We start from the raw sequence: 15715 nt of genomic DNA, 5'->3' as shown, positions 1-15715 counted from the left end.
AGACCAAGGAACCATTTCATAGAGCTTCTTTGCAGGTCCATCTTATCCTCAGGCCATTTCCAGTGCCACTGACACTACTACTCAGGATTTCTCTAGAAAGACTATCTCAGGAGCCTTGTCCAAACCAGACCCATCCCCAAATCACCTCATTTTGAAACTGAATCCAAGTGGGTCTTTGTCAGTATCAGAGTGGATCTACCAAAGGTGTGCTCACAGATGATACATCAGAATGATTGTCCTAATCGAGAGGGGAAAGTCCAAAGGCAATGAGACTTACTAGCTTCTGGCTTTGAGCCATTCATTGCAGTGCCAAATTCCCCTGTTAGAGTACCCTTATTTGTATTAATCAAAATAAATCTCTCGATGTAAATACCTTTACATCTGGGTACTAAAGGGTGTTTCAGTTCTGATTAGTTTCTTCTTCTGACATTAATAATTAACCAGTAAACTAATTTACCCAAATTCTTCAAGCTCAGTTTACTTAAAAGGAGAGTAACTTCAAGAAGGTTATATCCATGGTTTACTGCTAATTCCAGCCATGGGCCTTTGGGGCATACTTTGTTTTTTAATCTTCCTGGGTACAAGTTGGGGACAGGAGCAAACGTAAGTAAAAGAACCCATCTTCATTTTTCAATGCATCTTAGTTGCGATGAGTGAAAAATTTAACAGTGTTAATTTGAAAATAAGTTTCTACTTCCTAGAATACCAAGTGAATAGTCTCATCTCTGAATGAGAATGTCATGGAAGCATCTTGATGTGATGAATGGCTAACAATACATCAGCTTTATGGGATTGTTATTTATAAAAGTTTACATAAGTGATTGTTTGACTTCCTCTTCTAAAAAGCACAAAATAAACTCAAGATGATAAAGTTTCTTGCCATTGATTGATTATTTGTATTTGGTACATAGTTTTCTTTGTGTGTTCCAGTTACTATACATAGTAAAGCAAGTGTTATTTTGGGTTCCATTCTAATACTGTGGTTTGAAAAAAAGGTTGTAATTATTTCTAAATTTGTGAGTTCTTCACAAATTTTAGTGTTATTATTGAAATATTGTGCATTTTAAGGTATGCCTTAAAAATACTGATTTTGTATCTAGAAATAACATTTTCGTACTGAGAAGGAACTGGAGAGTATCTAATTGAATCTACTCATTTCACAAATAAGGATAAATCCAGACAGAGGGGAAGGTGACATGCCAAAGATCATGCTGCTTGAAGGAGACAAAAGCAAGGCTTTTATTAAGGTCTCTTTCATACAAATTCAATTTTTTTTCATTTTGTCATAAATTATATATACAAATATGTAAAATATAAATGTATACCCAGGCTATCATAAATTTATAACACTCTCCCACCCCAATTTCACACAGCCACAATCACCCCATTTCCCAAGTAGTTCTTGTATATCCCTTTTCAAAAGATAAGTGGCAGAAACTCAAGAAATATTGAGATTAGTGGGTCCAAATCAGTGGTAGAACTAGGGCTAGAACCCGGGTCCCATTATTCTGAATTCTTTCCACTACGCTGTACTGGCCTTTAATGAGCATCTCTTCTCTTCTCTTTGAAAAAGTGAGAGTGTACCATTTGTGGCATGGCAACCAGTTTAATTAATTTGATTAACTGATTGATTCAACAAAAATTTATTGAGCACCTACCATGTGATAGGCATTGGGTATATAGTAGATGGTATAAAGCTTGCATTCTAGTGGGAGAAGCAAATCATGGATGGATCAATGAACCAATAATGAAGGAATAAATAAAGTCAGGTGGTTATTATGCAAGGAAGAAAAAAATAAAGGAGAATCCGAGAATAAGGAAATAATGGAGCATTACCCAAAAATGTAGAAAGGAAAGGTTTCTTTAAGGAGGTGACCCTCAAACAGAGTTTGAAGGAAATGAGGGGGAAACAAACTATGTAAATATCTGGGGAAAGAACATTCTAAGTAGAGGCCAAAATGATATTGTTGCCTCTCTGCAAGCTTAGTAGCCTGATCTTCTTAAACTGTTGAAAGAAAATAAGAAAAGTGTGATACATTTTTTAAATATGATTTTTTTATGTGATTGTGGTACTGATAAACCAGTAAGGACCAAAATCTGTATGAAGGGTGATTCCAAAGCCATCTTTTAGGGACTTCTAAATACTGAATATTTTATGTTTTATCACTGCCACCACCACATAGACAATTCAAAATTAAAACAATATTAAACTGGAAAAGATAAAACTTCTCAGAATGCTGAAACTGAAATAGCTTCCCCGCCCCCTAGATTTTTCAGATTATAAAACTCTTGCTAAATCCAGTTTAGTATAGCAATTGAAATTGTTAATTCAGGAAAAAGGCTGCTTGGGTTCAGTTCCTAATTCTATAACTTAATTGCTTGACCTTGGGCAAGTAAATTACCACTTTTCTTCATCTGTGAAATGAGAGTAATAATAAGACCTTTCTCACAGAGTGACAGAGTGGTTGTAGCAACACAGTGAAAATATCTATATAGATATTCCTTAAAACAGTGCCTAGCACAGGGTAAGATTTCAGGAAATGTACCTTATTGCCACCAGAGCTTAACTTTTCTCATTTTCTGCTCTTCTGTAAGTGTAGGAGGAATTCAGATGATGGCTGGAACTCTGGAGAATCTTTCACCTCTTTTATAATTTGTCTATATGTAATTCCAAATTAGTTGTCATGTAGGAGACTGCCAGATGTTTTAAAAGGATGGAATTGCTTCCAAGCTAATTTCATTGTTACTAAAGACTTGCTGACTTTTTAAATGTCCTAATGTTGACAGTTCTGCAAGGTGCAGTGGCAGGTGGCCTCCAGGCCTGTTCTGTCACTTGAATTAGTATCTATGACCTTTTGGGTTGAAGCACACTTCTCTCTTCCTTTATATTAGCACATGTAGCTCTCACTATTCAAATGAGAAAATTTCATGATATTTAATTAATAACCTAGTTTGTATTTTTAAGTTTTCTTTTTAAAAACAATGAAAATACACACATTTAAAAATGTTACTTTAAAAACTTGTATAGATTCATTACTATTCTTGTATAAACCATGAAAAATAAAACTGGAAGTAATAGCCTGTGGTTGTGAACATAGCTTGTAACCTTGACCTCAATTATACACGTTTAACTACTGAAAGACCTGAATATAAAGTTCTGCCTCATTCACTTGTAAGCGATGTGACCTTGTTCAAATTATCCTCTTTTCACTTGCAAAATAGGAATAATATTAGTATCTACACTATTGGCCTGTTGTAAAATTAAGAGAGTTGTATATAGAGTGCTAATGCAGCCTCTCCTCTGGTAACTATTCACTTATTAATATCATTATTGTTGTACAATTGTTACTATTTTTCAAAGACCATCACTCCTTCTGTTTCTAAATGCCTTCTCCCAGCTCACTCTTACTATATTGTTTTCTTTATCCACTCATGGTGTAACACAATACTTCTAAAATTACTTCCTTTTAACTAATTTAGTGAAATTAATGAATCTTAACATTTATTGAGTACAAATCACATATGTAAAGCATACATATCTACAAAGTATGTATGTATCTCATTTCCTCCTTACTGCAAGCTGGTCAGGAAGGTGATATTTTTACAGGTAAATTATTTTGGTCTTAAAAGTGTTGGTGATTTTACCATGGTCATTCAGCCAGTAGATGACAGAGCTGCAATTCAAGCAGTGGCGTCTTTGTTGCCTTTTTCTTCATTGAGCAAAAATACTGACTCTATTTACATGTTCCAGACAACAGCATTTAAAGTCTTTCTCTGCTGCAGTAGCTCAGGGAAGGTGTTATTATTTCTAAGTGTTAACTGAATCTCCAGTTCTATTTCTCAAGTCTTAATTCTAAGCTACTTCTTCTTGGAAACTATGCTGAGATTATCATGGATCACTAAGAAATTTTGATTTTAAAATAATCACTTTTAAGTTGAGAAAATATGCCTATTTGAATCTCTCAAGTGAGATGAAAAAATTAGAAATATAACAAAATAAATCACCTCAAGATATTGATCCTACTCTTTTCCTATTTCAACAGGTATGTCATTTCGGCACCAAAAATGTTTCGTGTTGGAGCATCTGAAAATATTGTAATTCAAGCTTATGGATATACCGAAGAATTTGATGCAACAATCTCTATTAAAAGTTATCCTGATAAAAAATTTAGTTACTCTTCAGGCCATGTTACTTTATCCTCAGAAAATAAATTCCAGAACTCTGCAACCTTAACAGTATGTATTTATTCTTCATTTTCTTTAAACAGAATATTCTCAGTAAAATGTATACCAAGTTTGAATGTTGATAACATAGAGATTTGGCCATTTATATCACTTACCACTATGTGGATACTAAGTGATGTCAGTCACCAGTGATAATATGGATGAAACGGAAAATTTTTTTCGTGTCTGCTTTTTTAGCAATACATATAAATTATGATGTTTGTATTGCTAAATAAAATTGCACTAATGTAAAAATATTTGGAAATAAATTGAAAACACATGTTTACTACGAAAACTATCATTACAAAGAAATAGAAAAATATGAATATGCATCTTGATCTGTAATGCATTGCCTTCAAAAACCCAAGACTGCTATCCGGTATTTGTCAATTATAGCTTCCAAAACTAATGAAATTACTGATTACTAAACTGAATAGCTCTCATTGACAACCTGTAGTTAATACAAAGAACAATATGGATCAAATAACTTTTCCTTCTATTTTGATACTATAGTGTACCTTGGTTAGAGAAGAGCTTGCAACTCATTTCTTATTTAAAATTCTAACTAAAAATTACTTTTATACTCAAAATATTGTTTTAAAGTCTGATAAAAATTCAAAAATAAAAAACCAGAAAATGAAACACTACTAGACTTGAAAGGGGCTCTGATGTTCATTTAGACCAGTGTTTCTTTATTTTTATTATTTTTTTAATATTTTACTATTTACTTGACAGAGAGATAAAGAGCACAAGTAGGTAGAGCGGCAGGTGAGGGAGAGGGTGAGGGAGAAGGAGAGAGAGAAGGAGGCTCTCTACAGAGCAGGGAGCCTGAAGTGGGGCTCAGTCCCAGAACCCTGGGATCATGACCTGAGCTGAAGGCAGGCACTTAACCAACCGAGCCACCCAGGCAACCCTAGACCAGTGTTTCTTTAAAGTGAACTCCTTAAAAAGAATTTGAAATTTGAAGTTTGAAAACAGTTTAAGATTAGAATTATATTGATATTTAGTACTTTGAATTTATTTTGTAAATTTGTTTTGATTTCATAATTATGTAAACCTTGTAAACATAAGATTACACCTAGTCTTGGGCTGTACATATTTAAGTATCATTGTAATAAAAATAAATTTTTATTATATTATAAATAATTAAAAGTCAGTACTGAGAGTCCTTCAGAACATTTTATCCTTTCAAAGAGGTCTGTATATTACTCAAGTTTGAGAAACATTGATCTAAATAAATTCTAACCAAATGAAAGAATTTTTATTAATGTTCTTATTGTAAATGTTTGAATTTCTTAAATACTTCCCCTTACTAGATTTATTAAGAATTAAAATTAATTTCCCAATTAATTTCAGTGGACACTCTTTTTTTTTTTTAAGATTTTATTTATTTATTTGACAGCGAGACAGAGCACAAGTACGCAGAACAGCAGGCAGAGGGAGAGGGAGAAGCAGGCTCTCTACTGAGCAGAGAGCCCAATGCAGGGCTCCATTCCAGGACCCTGGGACATGACCTGAGCCCAAGGCAGCCGCTCAACTGACTGAGCCACCCAGTGTCAGTGGACACTCTTACCTGATGTCACTAAGATATTTAGTGTGGCTATTACTTTTAAATGTAAATCAATCAAATTTATCTAAAATAAAAAATTTCAGTTTATGAGTCATAATAAGAGGTAGGTACCATGCTGGACGACATAGATATCGAATATTTTCATCATCACAGAAAGTTCTCATGACTCGTGTGGACTCAAATAGTTAATTGAAAGATTAAGTAGAGAATCATAAAACTTGATACATATCTTAAGCATTTAATTTTATCCTAACATTATAATGTATCTTTGTTTGCCAGTTGTTTGATGTTATGCCAAGGTCTTTTCTTTAAACATAGGTCCCCTGGTTGGAGTGTCAAATCTTATTTATTACGTGTCACACCTTTAACGAACCATCTTTGTTGACAGTTTCTGTTCCTTTCAAGTGGAGAAGGAACTTAAAGACACTTGCAAGGCAGTCTGAGAGCAGAATCTTTATGGGCTGTTACCACCTTCCAAACTTTGACGGCGCTCTCACGCTTGATTCCACAGCAGTTGATTTTAGTGATTAACTTTTATCCCAGGTGTCCAAAGCCTGAGTTTTCATAGAAACACTTATCTTTCTTTTATTACTCTTTATGTATTATATTTGCATATCATGCAATGTAAAGTGGATAATTACGATTACATGCACCAAACGAGAAAGCATGCAGCTCAACAGGTGGGAGCAGAGGGATGGAGATATAGTACAACATATCCTGAACATCCGTCAGGATGCTGAACTGAGGGAGTGGACAACACACTAATCCAGTGCTCGCCAAGTGAGAGTTTGTTAAGAAGCTTCTGTAGTAGTAGTTTTATTAAATGTATATAAAATATAGGAAACATGCAAACCAAAAGATTTTTTAATTGCTTAAAGCTAAATTTTATCTATGATATTTGACACTGACAGGGTTTGAGTAAAATTTATTCACTATTCTGTCTCTACTACTTTTTAAATGGTTAAATACACACACTCATTTTTGTGTGTGTTCTAACGAGATGACAGCAGTATTTAGAAAATCAACATGTTTTGTAACTTGAAAATTATACTCCATTCCATCAATTTTTTCTTTTACAGATACAACCCAAACAATTGTCTGGAGGACAAAAGCCAGTTTCACATGTGTATTTGGAAGTTGTTTCGAAGCATTTTTCAAGATCAAAAAAAGTGCCAATAACCGATGAGAATGGATATCTCTTCATTCATACAGACAAACCTGTTTACACTCCAGAACAGTCAGGTAGGGTATAAGATGATGCTTTCTGTGGTGCAGAGCAGGTGATTGACATATTGTAGAGATCTTTTAACACTTGAAATTAAGTGTAAACAGGTTTCCAGCTTGCTCGAGTCTCAACTCCCAATGATTTTTACATTTATAAATATATTTTAATTTAAAATTTATATGGAGATTGCTAGATATGTAATTTAAACTTAAATATAAATTTTAAGTTCATATGGAACCTACAAAATCAATAATTATATTATCTGCCCCATTAGTTATTTCCACAAAGAAGAAAGTTTTTTAAAATGGTGAAATGTTGTGTTATATCTTATTTATTAAACAAGTGTAAGATGTAATTGCAGATATACTTTTGGCAATGGTAAAATAATTTATTATAGAGCCAGGTTCATAAAAACAACTTCCTTTGACTTTGGAGCTATTCTTCAAATTCCGAAAATAAATCCAACCCTAGGGGATCAGATGTTTCAGCAAAGAATAAACTAGATCACAGAATAGATGAATATTAATTTTCTAAGGGGAAACTACCTAAGAAAATTTCTAATAGAACATGGCTTTGTATTCATGGTTCCTTTGTTAGTGGGAGAAAGGGCAGTATAGAGAGAATAAAATTTACCTCACAGAATTGTTGTGAGAGGTAGGTGAATTCATATGAGTAAAGCACTTAAAACAGCATCCCGAACAGAGTAAGCACTAGGAAAGTGTTTTCCATTACTATCTGATCTGTGGAATAGCACAAAGCCTTATTTACATAGAAGAAAAAAATTACTTAAAAGTGGTCTCTTAGTTAGAGACTTAATCTCACAAAACAAACCTAGGGTTGCTGTGGAGGGGGTGGTATGGAGAGAGTGGTTGGGTTATGGACATTGGGGAGGGTATGTGCTATGGTGAGTGCTGTGAAATGTGTAAGCCTGACGATTCACAGACCTGGGGCAAATAATACATTATATGTTAATAAAAATAATTAATAAATTTTTTTTTAAAAAAAGGATTTTAAAAAGTCGTCCCTTAGAAATTGATTAAATCTTCCTATTTATAGCTCTAATGTCCTAAACCACACATTTAATCTGAAGATCCTTGAGGGATTTTTAATATAAGCATCATTAGAATAAAGGTTTAAATCTTCAAGGCTTTGTAGGATAAGGACTTTATTGACCCAAATCCCTCAATTCCATGCAACCTGTGTCATGCCTTCCCCTCCAGCTTTCTCAGTCACCATGCTCCCCCTTATCTGTGTAAACCAGCCAAACTGACCTCTTTCTATTTGCATTCTCACACTCTTCTCCCCTCTCCCCTCATGTGAAGGTCTGTATATCTCTGCCTGGTACATTCATTCCCCCAAGCCCCACCCCCACCCCCACTTTGCCTGATTAACACCTACGCAACTCTTACATGGCGTCCTTAGAGGGCAGCCTTCTCTGACCTCTCTGACCACTTCAGAACTCCCTCTTCTGTGTTCTCAGGAAGGCTGGCAGTTCTCTTTGTCGTGCTTCCCACCCCGGAATTGTACATACTCTTGTGTAGTCATATGTTCACTCTCTCCTCCACTCCACTGGAAGATATCCATGTCTGATTTTTCTCACCACCATATCTTCAAGTACAGCATAGTTCCTGCACGTACAAGGCATCAATACATTCTTTTTAAAAGATTTTATTTATTTGACAGAGAGAGAGACAGCGAGAGAGGGAACACAAGCAGGTGGAGTGGGAGAGGGAGAAGCAGGCTTCCCGCTAAGTGGGGAGCCTGATAGGGGACTCTATCCCAGGACCGCAGGATCATGACCTGAGCTGAAGGCAGCCGCTTAACCGACTGAGCCACCCAGGCACCCGCATCAGTACATTTTTTAAAAACCTAACAAGCCATATTTTTGGTACTAAAGAATTATATTGATCTTGCCTCTGATACACTGTTGTTATGAAGACAAGATTAATTTTCTAATCTAAATACAAACTCGGTTAGAAAGCAGATAAACAGTAGACATAGAAATAATAATACTAAAATAAAAATAATAAGCATTTATTGAGTAGTTATTGTACGCCAGGCTATGTAAAAGCTTTGTCTCATTTAGTTCTTATAACACTATAAAGCAGATACTAACAGTTCTATTTTAAAATGAGAGAACTAAGATTTAGAGGGATTAAGTGTCCTACTCCAGGGCCATTAGGAAGTGGTAGTCGTGGGAGTGAAACCAAAGTTTTGAACTCCAGGGCATGAGCTTTTACTTTTTTCTGACATTCTGCCTCTGCTAGCATCCCAGTGATGCTAAGGGATGAGCTGGTTATGTCCATAATATAAGAGGGAGGACACAAGATGAGAGAAGAATATAGGAGGGAGGACAAAAGTTGGGAGAAGGGGAACAGCAGACAGTGTGTGTGTGTGTGTGGGGGGGTATTTACTAAACATTTTGCTTTGACCTTATGGTTTTAGTGAAACCAATTTTGGAGAGCTTAATGTAACTTCTTATGTAGAGCTTTACATAATACTGACTCTTTAAAGGGCTTATGGTTCCAGTTCAGTTTTATTTTGTGAGTAAAGTTTCGGCCATGAAATGATCTGAGTATCAGTAAATGAACATCAGAGAAATCACTATATGTCATGTTGGAAGGAACTAGAATAGCATGTCTCAAGCAGCTAAGGGTTCACTTCTAAGCAGATGCAATTGTCTAAAAGGCAGGGATCTTTTCATGGGCAGAAACAAATGAAGAGAACTAATTGTTCTTGAACTCTTGCCATTTCTCATTTAACAATTTAATAATTATAGGATCTGGCTTAGTGAATCTAACAATTATCTAATTTTCCATTAAAATCCATAACTCTAAGACAATATAGTATACTCTCATATAACCATAAGGGAGAGATCACTATTTTGCTACTATGAAATTCTCAATAAACGATGGCCTACTGTGTGTTCCCAAAAAGTTGTAAGGAAATATATTTTGATAAAGTGGACTGTACTTTAAATTCACTAGGAAAAGTAGCTCTTTAGAGGAATCCAAGAGGATTGTCTTTAAAGGAAAATAATCTTTAGTAACATACGTGTCTGTAAAGTAACATTTTCTTTCCTTTAAGTATGAATTTTTGTGATAAACAATTTTTGTGATTTTTAAAAATTATACTCATCCCTTTTAAGGATGATTTTTGCAAAAAATCAAAATACCCTGTGTTTAGCAGAGGTTTTGATGATATCAATTGTTTTTACAGTAAAGGTTAGAGTTTACTCACTGAATGATGACTTGAAGCCAGCCAAAAGAGAAACTGTCTTAACGTACATAGTGAGTATGTTTTTTATTTAAATAATAATTTAACTCATCTTTAGGATAAGATACATTGTTCCATAACCCTGCCCTAATACCACACTAACTCATTCAATGTTGGGTAAATCGTTACCTGACATCTTCTGCAAGTAAAACATTGTAAGTCTATACCTTTACAATAGATAAATGTAAAACACTCATGAAAATTCACTTGCAGCAAGTTGATTTTGAGCTAAAGCCTTTAAATATATCCTTCATGGCTTCTTTCTTAAAGGGCATCAATCAATCACTATGAATTGATTGATTATTATTGAATATTACATATGAGATTTTTTATTTGTACAATTTTAAAGAATTACAATCTGGGCACTTACACTTAAGAAACTTAAAGTTTAGTAACATACTAGCACATGTGAAAAACAGTGTTAAACCTGAGATAAGGATCAGCAGTTATCAACCCTTTTCCAGCAATGACATAATGACATATGTAACAGATGACATGCCCAAGGGCAACAAGCTCCCATGGTCTTACCCAGTTTGTGTCACAACCCTACAAAATTTTTGTGGGGAAATAACTGTTCACCTATTAACAGTAGGTATATTACCCATGGCCCTTCCCTGCAGACTGCAGCAACTTTTCTCCTACTAACCACCCTAGAAGATGAAAACCTTACCAGAACACAAGTAAAAAAGAGGAATGTATAGGGATAACTTTGAATGCTTTATAGCCTACACAAATCATAAACCTTTCACAAACTCTAACGTCTAACTATTTTATAATGAATTACCTGTGAAACATCAGAGTGGGCCAAGACTGTGGTTGATAACTATCAATACAGACCATAAACTCCCATAGTCCAGAAAAAAGATTAGGGAGGCCAAAGGACCCATCAAGGAAGAGGAGAGATTTGGACTGGGCCTGAAACAATGAGTAGAATTGAGAGTGGTAGAGAAGACATGAGCGGGTTGCTGGAAAGGAGCTACAGACAGCAGAGTCAGAGGTGAAAGGGATTGGACAGGAAGAAAGCAACCTGATTCCAGGGCAGAGGCATCCCTGGCAACAGAGAGGTAAGTAAGATTTGAAGGTTAGACTAGGGCCAGACACTTGAATCACCAGATCTGGAAGTGAAGACTTCACATAGCAGGTGGTGGGGAGTTCCTGCAGACTTACTGAAGTGACAGGACCAAGGATGGAAGGGACATGTGTAGCCATGAGTACCACTGCAGTGGAAGTGAAGGAATGTGCAGTGAGGGAACCGTGGGCTGGGCTGCCGCAGAAGTCCCGATGCAGGGAGAGGCGTGCTATCAGCAACAGGAGAAACACAGAGGGTGGCCTCCCAGACTGCCTGAATGAGGGCGGGAAGAGGAAGCCGGTGATAGTAGCACTGACAACTGCAGGGAAGTGGATGGGAATTCACCAGTCAACGACAACCATCTGAGTGTGCTGGCTTGTCCTAAAGCTGTGAGTCTCTCCCTCTGGAACCCAAGATTTTTGTGTAGGAATAGACGTACACACTGAGTAGATACTGCGGAACAAAAGCACACGAGTATAAACTAAACGAATGATACAGTGGGGCAAATGACACATGGGCTCTGAGGGCAGACCAAATGGAGTTAAGAGTCATGGCTGACAGTAATCCTTTTCTGGAATAGAATAGGTTTCAGTTAAAAGAATAGACGTGGATTTTTACAAAATAGAACTAAGAAATAGCACAAGTTTTCCAATGGCAGCAGGGAGGACTAAGAAGTGAGATACTAAGAAGTGAGATAAACAATAAACGGACTGAGTGGTGTAGGGAGTCTGGAAAGGATTGAAGGAAAGTGTCCAGCTCACATGTCCTCCTTTTTCTGTCAGAAAATACCAGAGGATGTGGACAGATGCTTTTTATTTTATTCCTCCTGGTTGAGCTTGAGTGATGAAAAATCCTGGCACCACACAAGGAAGAGTGGATGCCAGTTGTCCCATGTAGGAGCTGCCCCAGGAAGAGAGGACTGAGGAAGCTGATCCCAGAGCCACAGAGATGCAGTGTACAAGAAGTGTCCTGAAAATAGTGCTTAAGAGATACCATCTTACAAGTACTGTGCATGATCAGCTGCAGGGAAAAAGAATAGCCCCGCCGATATTTAGCTGCTATCCTGATCCTTGGCAGAATAGACCTTTGTAACTTAAGGGAAAAATACCTTAAAATTCCAGCCATGAATTCCACAGTCATGACCCATGGTGGTAAATTTCTGTTACTGTCAAAATGAACTTCTACATGTAGTCCAAAGAAAGTAAAATACCTTGTTTTGATAATTTTCAAACCCACATACAAACGGGAGTTTATGGGGAAGCTTTATGAAAAATTTCAGGTTTGTTTAACCATTTTGAGTGTTTTACCAAGTTCAAAATACCCATAGTGCACAGTTATAAAATGTCTAGCTAGTTAAAGCATTTTATAGTATATTTACTTTGGAAAAGTTCAAATGAACAGATATGAAATTTAGATTCCGGTATCTATAAAGCCTATAAGTTCATGTTTGGTTAGTTGTAACTTCTATTATTATTATATTTCTAATTTTAGTCATGCAATAGAAAGTTGAGTCTCTTCTGGATAATTGTGGCAAGGATATCCTGGATACCAATATACACCTTCTCTTCCTCCTTTCCTCTCTCCATCTGTGTGTGTGTGTGTGTGTGTGTGTGTGTGCGCACGTGCACATGCACGCGCGTGTAGCAGGAGATGGAGAACAGTTTCAAAGAGGGAGAGAAGTAGCTTAAATGAACCCTATTTGCCTTCCACAATATTTAAGTTATCTTCCTCCTTCATATTTAATTTGAAGACATAGATCTTTGTTAGTAAATACTCCTATAGGTCAAAGATATTATAATCAGTTGATTTTTTTTAATGTGGCTTATATGCTTTGAGGTTGTTTGTTTTTATTCAAAGGATCCCGAAGGATCAGAAGTGGACATTGTAGAAGAAAACGATTATACTGGAATCATCTCTTTTCCTGACTTCAAGATTCCAACTAATCCTAAGTATTTTAAAGTATTTGTTAATAAAGTTTTCTCTAGAAAACACATCTGGAACTTTGGATTGTGAGAGAGATAACCAGTCAAATGGAGCTGCCTGTTGTTAACAAGGGTGTAAGCATGAAAGGGATGAGAGTATACAAAGGAGTCCACTTGGGATAAGCATGGGGTGGTATACAGAATCGTCGCATCACTATAGCGTATGCTGAAACTAATATAATACTGTATGTTAACTCACTGGCATTAAAATAAAATAAAGCAAATAAACCATCAGCCCTCTACCCTTCAAGGAATCTAGTAGATTATCAGTCAAAAGGGCTGGAGTGGTCCCATGCCTTGCTCTGAGAGTTATAAAAATATTGGTGCTCCATAGTCTTTGTCTGCATAGATTACCAGAAGGCAGATTTCGAGAGGGAGAGGGTTCTCAGAGCCATTTCTTTTCGGGGGGCCTCATTTTAAAGGATTTAAGAACAAGTTCTAACAATGCAATGTAATAAAGATTTGGTGAACACATTCCTGGTATGTGCAAAGCACATAGAGAGTGAGATATACAAAATAGAAATGAATAATCCACAGTCCCTGCCTTCAAGGAACTTATAATACAGTAGGACAAATAACTGTACTCATAAATGGTTAAATATAACTTTAAAACAAAATCTTCTTGTGGTTATTTTTCTGCCCTCTGGAAGGGAGCTCACAGTTAATTTGTTGTTTGTAGTTAATTCACTAAAGATTTTCTAGAAATGTGAGTGAAATTGGGAATTTAATTTTTAAATTGCATACTTCCTTGAAAATACTACCTGCTCTATATCATAGAATTGATCTTATTATTTTATAACTATTATCATTTATCCAACTATTATCCAACTGTATTTTGTGCCATTTGTTCCTTGACAGATTATGTGTCAGGCATGGTGGCCTCTCATGAGCACTACTTTCCTACCCCAGTACCTTTGCACATGTTGTTCCCTCTGCTTAGAATGTGCTTCAGCTTGCTCTTCACAAGGCAGACTTCTCATTCTTTAGGACACAGAGTAAATGCTCCCTTTTCAAAGAGGCTATCCCTGGATGCATAATTTAATATAGTCCCTCTCCTTTTCTAACTCTCTTATTTATTTACTTCATGGCACGTATCTCAGTGTTACACTTATTTATTGGTTTGTTTGTTTATTTGCCTTCTTATTTTGTCTGTTTTGCTCACTATTGTATCTTCAGAACTTTAACATAACAGGCACTTGACAAATATTCATTGAATTAATGATGATAATAGTCATAGTATTAAGTGTATTGATTGCATAACCAATGTGCAAAATAAATATGATCTTTTTTATTGCACAAATGAAGTTAAGCAACTTGCCCAAATCTAATCTGTCAGTAAATGGAGAAGGGGGAATTGGAAATCTCAAGGACTGTTAGCTCTATAAAGGCAGAAATTCTTCTATTTTGTTCACTTTTACCTCTAGTTCTTACCCCAGTACTCAGTAAATATTTTTAAATGAAGATTATTAATTAAATTCAGGTCATTTTCCTCTTTAAATAAACCATATTTTGTCTCTAACCATAACTTTTTTTATGTGAGGTGTGAGTTTTATCATCTGAAAAATCTTGACCTGTTATGTTTCTAGAGACATTAGTATGGATGTCCTACTGTAGTGTGATTTTGGTATTATGTTAGTGTAACTATGTTCCAGGATTAAATAATCTTCAAAGATTTCATAAGCCCTTCAAATCAAAGCTATTGACTATATTAAGACAAAAGTACTTGAAAAAAATGGCAGAATATGAAAAACTCATTACTTAAACATTTTTATTATCCTGAAAACATTCAATTATTTCTGTTTATTACTTAAAGTTCTGCACAAATAAAATATATTACTTAGGCTAAATACGTCTCTACTTTCTCCTCTCTAAAACAGGAATCAATTAGATTTCCTCTGGATAAATTAAAAATATTTGATGACTTCTATAATTTTAAATATTTTGTCTCCCCCAGATATGGTGTGTGGACAATCCGAGCTAAATATAAAGAGGACTTTTCAACAACTGGAGTGGCATATTTTGAAATCAAAGAATATGGTAATTTGTGACAAAAGTTTATTTGTAAAAAGTTAGTGTTTTTGCAGTTATGTTTTTCATTAGTGAACTTAATGCAGAATCACTCCCAGATAAAGATGAGGCAGCCTGGCTGGGATGATTACAAGAACTCGTGGAGCTTGAACAAGTCCATCAAGCTCTCTGGACTTGTGCTCCTCATCACAGAGCCAGAAGAAACCTAGTGACCCAGGAAGCTTGACAAGTTAAAGGCAAAAATTGTGATTTTTGGAGAAACTTAAATAGGCGGAGATGAGGTAAGCAGAACCCAGTAGGACTAAGATTTACTCAAATCATTACAACCATTTAGTGACGGA

The 15715-nt window shown here is 35.6% G+C and overlaps 1 protein-coding gene across 1 annotated transcript in view; it reads left to right on the top strand.

The window, feature by feature from the left end:
• Window positions 1-442: 442 nt before the first annotated feature.
• Window positions 443-15715, top strand: part of LOC111145939 (complement C5) — an 85718-nt gene continuing 70445 nt past the window's right edge. The window contains exons 1-6 of the mRNA XM_022501255.1: window positions 443-603; window positions 4044-4236; window positions 6874-7036; window positions 10239-10309; window positions 13222-13313; window positions 15301-15383. Of these exons, the coding sequence (XP_022356963.1) occupies window positions 539-603; window positions 4044-4236; window positions 6874-7036; window positions 10239-10309; window positions 13222-13313; window positions 15301-15383 (667 nt within the window). The 5' untranslated portion in view covers window positions 443-538. The remainder of the gene's footprint in view (window positions 604-4043; window positions 4237-6873; window positions 7037-10238; window positions 10310-13221; window positions 13314-15300; window positions 15384-15715) is intronic.

The sequence above is a fragment of the Enhydra lutris genome, unplaced genomic scaffold (genome assembly GCF_002288905.1).
Source record: "Enhydra lutris kenyoni isolate GAN:26980312 unplaced genomic scaffold, ASM228890v2 scaffoldscaffold13, whole genome shotgun sequence".
Classification (NCBI taxonomy): domain Eukaryota; kingdom Metazoa; phylum Chordata; class Mammalia; order Carnivora; family Mustelidae; genus Enhydra; species Enhydra lutris.
This window is presented reverse-complemented; position numbering and strand designations above follow the sequence as displayed.